The sequence below is a fragment of the Desmodus rotundus genome, chromosome 10 (genome assembly GCF_022682495.2).
Source record: "Desmodus rotundus isolate HL8 chromosome 10, HLdesRot8A.1, whole genome shotgun sequence".
In the NCBI taxonomy this organism is placed as follows: Eukaryota; Metazoa; Chordata; class Mammalia; order Chiroptera; family Phyllostomidae; genus Desmodus; species Desmodus rotundus.
Window position 1 is genome coordinate 49598514 of NC_071396.1, and position 10066 is coordinate 49608579.

At 38.4% G+C, this 10066-nt stretch overlaps 1 protein-coding gene across 1 annotated transcript; it reads right to left on the minus strand.

Moving 5' to 3' along the window:
* Positions 1-319: 319 nt before the first annotated feature.
* LOC123478137 (bromodomain-containing protein 8) lies at positions 320-9080 on the minus strand. The gene is made up of 8 exons (XM_045183860.2): positions 9060-9080; positions 8164-8442; positions 6833-7084; positions 6037-6197; positions 3047-3136; positions 2880-2948; positions 1217-1394; positions 320-700 (listed from the first exon to the last, which is right to left on the minus strand). Exons 1-8 carry the CDS (start codon positions 9078-9080, stop codon positions 650-652), a joined length of 1101 nt encoding a protein of 366 aa, XP_045039795.1. The 3' UTR covers positions 320-649.
* Positions 9081-10066: the final 986 nt, after the last annotated feature.

The following is a 10066-nucleotide window of genomic DNA, read 5'->3' on the forward strand; positions in this document are numbered from 1 at the left end:
AGGGCCAATCTCAGCAGCGTGCTTCACAACCCCGATGGGCTCCTTGTAACCGAGAGAGGGAGCCAGCCACAGGCATTATTTTCCCCTTACGAATCTTACCGCATTAGACGTCTTCTTACATTTTCCTCATCACTTATTTCATCCTCCTACTCACTTGAAGTACACTTTCATTTTATAAATGGTGAGATAAATCATAAACACTCCCCTCATCCCCCTTCCATGTCAAATATCTTCCTCATTTCACCAGACCATGGTCCCCTCTATTCCCAGCTTCTGTGATCAGTAAAAAGCAATCTTCGACTTGTGAAGTAACATTTATTTATTCCATAAATAAATGTTATAACAGGTTTAGTCCAGTTACCTCTGAATTAAGCCTATGGAACAAAGACATGGGCAACATTTATGGCATTACCCCAAATCTCAGTTTTCCCCCCTTTTCTTTACATTATGTCCACAGGCACCTCTGACTTCTTGGTTGTGAGTTAGGTATTATGATTATTAGAAAACAGAACAGAGAAGTGGTGAACAAGTACTGGGATCTTCTCTGGGTCAGAGTCTCAGTGAGAGGTCCAAGTTCCAGAAAAGGCCCACGCAGCAACTCCAGGTTAACAAAACCGGTTTTCCACCATGCTCTGGGGTTGACTGGTTCTCATTCCAGACTATTTAAGTTTCTTCTTTTGTCTAACCAAACACTCAGCACCTACAGGGTCAAGGTAGATAACAAGCTATGAATCTTAAAAGCTACTGCAGTTTGAATGCATTTTCATTTCTTTTTCCACAGTGATATTTGACTATCCTTTTCTCTTTAAAATACCATGTTACCCAGAAAAGAAACCCACACAAGTCTTCTCCTGGCTGCTATAGCTTATCCCCTGTAGATGAGATAGTGTGAACATACGTTAAAATGTACAGTGACTCCAGCCTCTGGTTTGCACGTAGCCCTCTGGTTTGAGGCTCTGCAAGCAGAAGCCCCCATTACCATCACAGCTCTCTTGAGAGCTCTTCAGTGCTGTCTGCCTTCCTATACTTTCTCTGTTAAAACTGGTCCTACTGAGGCTCAGAGTTTTCCAAACCAGCAAGTAAAACATATCAATCCTTGAATCACCTCTAAACATAAACTCTGGAAACACTTAGCATCACCCTTCTTCTCACAGACTTTCTAAAATCATATTCCAGAAACTACACTCCTTTTCTTGCAACTTTCTACATACAGTACCTGAATCTGCTCCAGGACTTCTCGCTGCATCTCCACAGCCATGTGGTACACATGGTGATCAGAGTCGTTGTACATCACAGCATTCTGAAACATCAGCATCAGGTCCCGCTGGAACTGTGCCATGGTGCAAATCCTTCCCTTAGACAGATTCCTTTTCAAGGTAGTCAAGTCCATGGGTCTACAAGTGGCCAAGAGAAACCAGAGGGAATCTAACCTCCATGTGGAACACGGGGTAACATAACATGCTCTCTTGGAGAACTAACCAACTCTGAATGAAAGTTGTGGTAAAGATAACAATCTCCATCAGATAATAAATAGCAACAGCAGTTAACATTTGACTGCCACTACTAAAAACAGGCCTAGACCTGTTAGGTACTTTCTGTATTAACTCAGTTAAACCTCCCAATAAACCTTTAAGGTAGGTACCATTATTATTACCAATTGGCAATGAGCAAATTGAAATCTGAAGAGGTGAAGTACTTGCTCAAAGTCACACAGCTTGGATTCCAAATCAGAGGCAGCCCGACTTCCGAACCCACAGGCCCAGCCACTATACTATGCATTATAGGAGGTGTGCTGGCCCTGAGTACAAAAGTTGTAAAGAGGTCCAATGATCTGTTTGTCATATGTAGTTATTGACAGACTGTTTACCATGTATAGTCATATATTAGCTATTTAGTCTAACTCTACTATTGCATAATCAAAAGCTAAGAATTTTCTTCTCCTTTCATGGAGATGGAAATAGTGAGTCAAGTAAATGTTAAGATGAGTAAATTATTAATAAGACACAGAGAGTGGGTATATAAGAGAAGGCACAGCAGTGTAGAAAGAGGACTAAAGTGAGAGGTGAGAATCTGGGGTTTAGTTCCAGCTCTGCTATTTACTGATCACAGGCAAGTCAAGACCACCTCTGAGTCTTAGTTTCTTTATCTACATAATGAAGGAATCTGTCTCCAAAGGTCCTTTCCTCTACTTAAACACTGGTTTATGACAACATTTTAGGTGAAACATGCTGTAAAAATCCAAAATACTGCGCCCTGGCCAGGTGGCTCAGTTGGTTGGAGCATCGTCCCATACACCAAAAGGTTGCAGGTTCAATCCCCATGGTCAGGGCACATACCTAGGCTGCAGGTTAGATCCCTGGTCAGGATGTGAAAGAGGCAACTGATGGTGTTTCTCACACTGATGTTTCTCTTTCTCTCTCTCTCTTTTCCTCTCTCTAAAAATCAGTAAAAATATCCTTGGATGAAGATTTAAAAACAATCCAAAATACTGCAATTAACCAATGTGTAAAACATCATTTGGATTATTGTCTTTGCCTTAGTATATCTATACTGTCAGAATTAATACAGTGTTCCTTTTAAAGTTTTGCTCCAAAAGAACAATGTCAAAAACTATTGAAGGCTAATATAAGATCATAATAAATGGATCATATTACCTAAAAGCTAACAATGAAAAAAAGCCTATTTTATCCTTTTGTTCCCTTTACTCATTCTCAACTGAAGACTGAATTTAGCATAATTTTACAAACTTGTTCAGCTGTAAAGTGTATCTTGAGTTTGTAAGTTATATAAATGAAATAAATAATCTAACAGATGGGAAATAAAGTATGAAAAGACAGATATAAAAGCAACCAACCTTTCTTGACCCCTTTTCCACTGACCTTTTCACCACATCCTTGTATCCTGGGGCCTGCCTTTCTGACACAGGCTTCAGAAATGGACTGCTGAACCTGTTAGGGGACAAATCCAGAAAGGATGAAGAAACTGTAGAAAGTCACTCTAAATGAGAAGAGTGGCTATGAATACCAAGAGTGGCTTGGACACCTACCTGTGACTGGCAATCATCTTCCAGACTGGCAGGAGAGTCTTCTTAAATAGTAAGTGATCCTGAACAGGGTCACTCTGGCTTAGATCAGACCTATGGGATAAAAAAGAACAGAAAAGAAACAGTAACTTCACAAATGGCATTCTGTCTCTCCCAGGTGGTAATAGGGTTTTCTCAAGACATAGTGGTCCTAGTTAATATCTGAAGGAATATAACACAGTAAGAATACATACATATTTATGCTTCCATAAGGGACTCCAAACTCTATAAATATTCTCTTACTAATCACTATTAGTATCCGCATGAAGTCTTTACCTTTTTATAAAGTACACTACAAACCTACAATTTCCTGTGCCTTTTGGTCTCTTGATGATTTGCTCTTCCATACCTATGACTCTAAAAAACTGGTCTAAGAACCTAACCTGTTCACTGATGTTTCCTAAGTGCCTGGCACATAGTAGGTGCTCAATTAAGTATTTGATAAATGAATCTGGCCCTGTTTTTAATGTAGAAATATGCCACATTAGTATCTCTCCTATGTTTCCACAGAATACTTGGCTTTACATCCCAAATCATTCTCACATTTTATCTGACTGATATACAATTTAAATACTATTCCTTTGTGCTCCCCTCTATATAGTAATCCTTACAATACCTAAGGAAAATTCATTTAATTTACTCTGGGATAAGCCGTATAATTTATTTAGCTTTTCTTCAGAGGTGCAACTGTTCAATGTTTTATTTCTTTTTATAATATTCCCAGTTAGCAAGCTTCCTATTTACTCGGAAGTTAAACATCATGTTACTGCAAATGAGTTCTCTTTACACCTGTTTTCACACCCTCATTTTGCTTTATGTACCATATGTGTGCATCCATTTGAACCCAACTCATATCTCACTTTATCTTTCTCCAATTTGAGCAGCTTCACGTAACTATTCATTTTCATGATGCAATCAATATCTCACCTGCATCTAAATTGTATACCACAAAAATCAACTTATCCTTAAACGGAGAACCCTATTAGTAGAACAAGGCATTTAAAGCCCTGTAAACAAACCTCTTCCTGTTTCTGATCAGTCAACCAGAATGAATAATAACTCCTTGGTACTGGTATAATTTTGTTCGCACATTCATGTAACAGGTATTTAGTAAGTTTCCATTACATGAAAGGTACTGCACTAGGTACTGCAAAATCAATGGCCTTTATAATATTTTAAGAAACAACTCCTTGCTTATCTTTATTTCCACCTATTTGGAAATGCATGCCAAGCCACTATAAATAGAAGTGTGGGAGTGGAAAGTAGCTGCAGACTGGGGGTCATGCTCCAAAGGCTCTACTTCTTTCTCCTGACAGTCAGTGTGGACTAAAGGTGAAGCCAGAAAGGGGGCCTAGAGAATGTCTACCCTTTGAAGTACTTTTAAGCTTTCCAATGGTAGCTCAAGAACTCAGCTTTCTAGCTTCCTTTAAACTATCTGGCCAAACAAACTCAATTACTAATACCACTTTATAATAAAGGTTTCAATTTTAACCTAAATTCTAAGGTAAAGAGTGTGAACTGTATCATTCAAGACATTGAAATGTCATGAGAAAATATGTCCCAAATTAGAGATTTTCTGTTTTTTAGATAGTCATCATATGCCATCTGCTCATACTTACAGGGAGTTACCGAAAAGCAAAGGAAGCAATTCTTCAACAACCTAGGTGTTAAGCTGTATTCTATTTCTATAACAAACATATGAAATCTGCTACTTAAAAATATATATATGTATTGTTCAGTTGTATACCTTAAATTTAAAAAAGCTGGAATTATTATTGGTTTGCCTTTCCACAGATATGGGGGTAGATAGGGAATGCAGTAGAAAACAAATACAGAAACACACACACACACAAAAAAAAACAGTTCCTGTTATCTTCTCTTTAAAAAATTGATAAAAGACCAGGCTCAGAGAATGAACTATTTATCTATTATCATAACAAAAATAACTTAAGTCTTTCTGATTTTGAAAGAAATCTACTTTACTAAAAAAAAAAAATTCTAAAATGTTCCCTTTGGCCCCATAATTATTAATAAAAAGATGAGATAATTATATAAACAATTTCCTAAGATTTGTGAAAAAGGAACCAGGGAGATCATAACTTCAAAATAATTTTTCATTTCAAGTTAATAGGAACTGTCTTCATATTTTTAAAAGAAGTATAGTGTGTAAAACATTAGACATGAAGGACAATCACACTTAGCAATGTTCCCTGAATAAAGGTAGTAATTAGCCCTGGCCAGGTGGCTCAGTTGACTTAAGTGTCATCCCCATACACCAAAAGGTTGCAGGTTTGATCCCTGCTCAGGGCACATACTGGAGGCAACCAATGTTTCTCCCTCCCATTGATCTTTATCGTTCTCATTTTCTCTCTTTCTCTCTCTCTCTCTCCCCCCACCCCTATCTCCCTCTCTCTCTCCTTCCCACCCCTAAAATCAATAAAAACATATCCTCAGTGAGGATTTTTTTTTTTAAAGATAGTAATTAGAGAGAAGGGTTATTTATGAAAGAGATTGTTAATGTTGATAAAACAGACTTATTTTATAAGAAGAAAGCACATAAATTCTATTTATACAATAAAATTATATTTAATTCTGCCCTGGCTGGTGTGGCTCAGTAGATTCAGTGCCAGCCTGCGAACTGAAGGGTCTCCAGTTCGATTCCCAGTCAGCGCACATGCCTGAATTGTGGGGCAGGTCCCCGGTGGGGGGTGTGAAAGAGGCAACCACACATGGATGATTCCTTCCCTCTCTTTCTCCCTCCCTTTCCTTCTCTCTAAAATAAATAAATAAAATCTTTTAAAAATCATATTTAATTCTATTTCTAGTGTTTTCCAACTCTAATTTCTTTTTTTAATTTACTAAAGTAATCTATGTTCACCCTAACAAATTCAAATAGGCATAAACAGAAGTAAAAATTTAAATCTTAACCATCTTAGAGAAATATCTATACTTACAGCTTTGAGGAAGTAGCATGGCTAAAAAGGATGTCCACCAAAGGATCCTCCTGAATGCTACAGCCATCATCACACTCGCCTGAGGAGGGCTGGTCTTCCATCTCTGACACATACCCTTTACCCTGGTCGTCCTCCTCTTTGGATTCTTGCTGAACCTCTTCCTGGGAGTGCCAGGAAACAAAGGAAACTTTAAAAAGAGATTTACTATCTGCAAGGTAATTTTACATGCATGGAGTAAATGAAAGCTGACCTTAGGTGAGAAGAGGCCAATTATATAAAGCTATTAAAAATTAGAGAAATGTGACTTTATATCTAAATCAGTGAAATTTTGTTCACAATCTTGCTGGACAACTTTGACTCTCTACCCCAAGAAAAGTGAAAAAGCAATATACCCAATTCTAGATGGATGTTGTATCCTTTTAAGATTTTCATTATCATTTGTCACCCTGGAACTAACTACTCTAGCTGATCAGATAATATTAATGATAATGGCATTCTAAATTTCACTGATTGCTTACTGAGCTAGGCCCTATGCTTAGTGCTTTACATAAATTCTCATTTAAACCCCACAGCAAAACTGTAAGGTAGACAACTGTTATTCCATTTACAGCAGAGAAAACAGGTTCTAAAAATGTTCACTAACATGCCTAAGGTCACACAGCTAATTGGTGCTAAAACCAGGATAATCCAGGTAGTTGGAACTTTCTAGAGTTATTTGTTCTAACCACTCTGCTCTACCTCCCTGTGCAGAGGACCAATCAGACAATCAGACAGCTGGTTTATGTTATTCACTTACCTCTTCGCTCTCTGTGGGTAGTCCCTGAACTGCACAAATATCTGAGGGAGCCGGAGCCACTTCTGGCCTTTCATTTTCTCCCACAGACTTCTCAGCTACCAAGTGTTCTACCTTAGCTGAAAGCTTTTCAGGATCCCCTTCTTCTTCAGTAACTTCAATTTCCCTTTCTTCTTGTCTGGTATCAGAGGAAAGGCAGCAGCCTTCACTTGATTCTTTGCTGCTAATGCACAATGGCTCCATTAAATAAGCTACCTGCAATCATAGTCTATTGTTAGATGCATAGGAACACCAATGGGAAGCATCATCTGTGTATCAGTAATGTCACATGATTACATTGCCACTGTGACTAAGACTGAAATGGCTAACAGACTAATTTCTTCAATCATTTATTAAGTATTTTACATACACAGGCACTGTACTAGTTACTACAGACCTAACAGTAAACAAGATATATATTGTTCTTGCTTCTTCAAGCTTATGTTCTAAATTTTCATCTCAAGTGTCAACTCCGAACAATTGGGATTGACTGCAAACTGCTGAAAATTTTGTCTGCCATGGACAGAAGTGTCAACATTTCAACTGGATTCTTGCTGATCTTTACCTACATCCTCCTGAACGTGTGTAGTTGCTGCATAAAAATAAATTGTCCAATTCTGTTTACTTCTAGTCCTCAGCCCTTAACCATGGTAGTAAGAACACTGTAAAATACTGCCTTGAAGTAGTAACATCACAAGCTTCAAGGAGAGTTAGGGCAAGTATCACCTCTCATGACTGTGAAAGAATGAATTGCAAGGATACTACTATGGGGCAGTTCCAAATGCAGAAATTTCACTTCCTTTGATTCAAGGTTCTAATGACTGGGATTTTTATTTATTTTTTAACGACTAGGATTTTTATTCAGTCAAAAAATGCACATTTGAGGCACATTTTTGTTGTTGTTGTGGGTCACAACTAATGTTTCTTTTGTGTTTAAAAGATTTATTTTTAGAAAGAGGGGAAAGGAGGAAGGGAGAGATACATCCATCAGTTGCCTCTCACATACCCCCAGCTGGGGACCTGGCCTGCAACCCAGGCATGTGCCCTGACTGGGAATTCAGTCAGCGACCTTCGGTTAGCAGGCCAGCACTCAATCCACTGAGCCACACCAGCCAGCGCTAAAGCATATTTTGTTAGCACCAAGTGCTGAAGACACAGCAGTGAACTTAGTACCTGCCACTGTGGAGCTTATATTTTAGTAAACAATATTAAGAGTGGTAAAAGAAAAAAAGTATACAGGTAAGCATTCTCTAGAGTTGACACTTCCAACTTTGGAAATAATGAATCCCCATTACCTCAGAGAGAAAGTGGAGGAGGTTCTGGTGGCTGACTTGTTCTGCCTCTTCCTGAGATTCCTCACTGCCTCCATCCCCCATAAGCAGCTCACTAGATTCTGTCCCTGGGCTGCTTTCCTCTAGTTCCTCAGCCCCTGGCTCCTCAGTTTCCCTCCAGCCGCCCATATCAAGATCCAGACTGGAGTCCCATGAGCTGAAGAGGGACCTGCAGTTGTTGCTCAACTCAGAGTCATTGGGATAGTCTTGTTCAGTATCCAACCAAACCCACTCACGCCCCATCTGTAAATACACAGAAAAAAAATGCATTAAATTCACTCAAATCGATATTCCTAAGGCATCTGCAACTCCCAAGTTTGGTAAAAAGATAAGGGTCAGCAGTTTCTTTCTACTCATCATTAGGAACAGTAAAAGCTAGCTGAAGTGAAACACCAGGAGACAAAATGATCCGTCATTGAGAATAAAGGAAAAGCCCCATGTCAAACAGTATAACAAAGGTATTACCCAGTAAGTACTTTTTCTTGGACTTCCTCATACCCCAAAAGAGAAAGAACTGTAGCGTAAGTACAGCATAGGAAATACAGTCAATAATATTGTAGTAACTGTGTAAGGTGCCAGGTGGGTACTGGGAAGTATCAGGGGGAACACTTTGTCAAGTATATGATTGTCTTACCAGTGTGCTATACACCTGAAACTAATACAAAATAATATTGAATATAAACTGTAATTTACAAATATTTTAAAAATTAAAAGAACTAGACCATAGTTAGCCAAACAGAATTCTTCTATCCAAAATCACTCTTAAAATCAACTGCAGTACATTTGAGGGACCAGCAATATTTTGTGTATAGACATTAATCTATCAACCATTAAACCCTCAAAACATACTTTAAGATTACCTGTGGTACCCTTCTGGCCATATCCAACACTCACTTCTCAGAAGGAGAATTGCAATGTCAACTTTAAAAAGTATCTTCCCTTGCTCTCATTACAGTGTACTATCCTGGTTTTCTTACCCCTTTGTCCTCTCCCTTTACAAATTTCAATAAATCCTTACTTATGTTCTTCCTGGGTCTTCTGCTTCCTCATTAATACTTCCTTTAAAAAAATGTATATACTTTTGAGGTTTCAACTTTGATCTTTTTTTTCAGCTGGCTCCCACGTATCTTCACCTTTACTTCTCCTATGAATCTGTCTCATTTCTCCATGTACCCAAAGGTCAATTTCCTTGTGGTACCCTATCACCTCCTTCAGCTCAGCATCTCAAAAACTAGACATTTATCTTCCTGATCTTTAAAATCATTTGATCTCCCCAATTTCCTTATCTCCATCAACACTATTTTCTTAATAGTTTTGACTGCTCTGGTGTTCGGTAAACAAGTCCCCTTCCCAATTTTCTTCTACCATTTTTCTCAATGCCCATCCTTTGTTCCTGAGTAAGTGCTATAGCCTCCTGGTCAGTATGTTTAATTCAATCTGCTCTTAACAGTCTCCCTGTTGGAGGCTTTACAACAGGTATCTCAACATAAATTTCTCAGCCTGACACTCAAAGTCCTCCACAAATTAAGCCCTATTTTGTTCCCTTCACTTGGTACCTGAACCTCACTATTCCTTAGTTAGATCCCTTTTCTAATTACATCTCTTTAATGCGCCCACCATAGATGCCTACACCTTCAACTTGGATTGCTAAGCTCATTTATCACCCACCAACCCAAAATCTAAGTTCCTTTAATGGACCTCCTCATCCACGTACTTCTCCAATTTTTCAGGTTACACTGCTTATCACATTCATGCCCTGCTTTGTGAATATACTGCAGTTATTTTCTAATTCCTGGATCGATTAAACTTCTTTCCATTACTTCATAAAGACTGTATTCTTGTTAGCAACTTAACAAGCTTTAAGATT

What these genes read in the sequence shown, in the direction of transcription:
- LOC123478137 (XM_045183860.2), bottom strand. Translation starts at nt 9,080, where the DNA reads ATGGCCAGAAGGGTACCACAG. An exon ending in TACAAGGATGTGGTGAAAAG is followed by an intron (nt 1,395 to 2,879) that starts GTCAGTGGAAAA and finishes GGCCACTTGTAG; the next exon opens with ACCCATGGACTTGACTACCT. An exon ending in AAGTCCTGGAGCAGATTCAG is followed by an intron (nt 701 to 1,216) that starts GTACTGTATGTA and finishes TTGACCCTGTAG; the next exon opens with GTGCTGAGTGTTTGGTTAGA.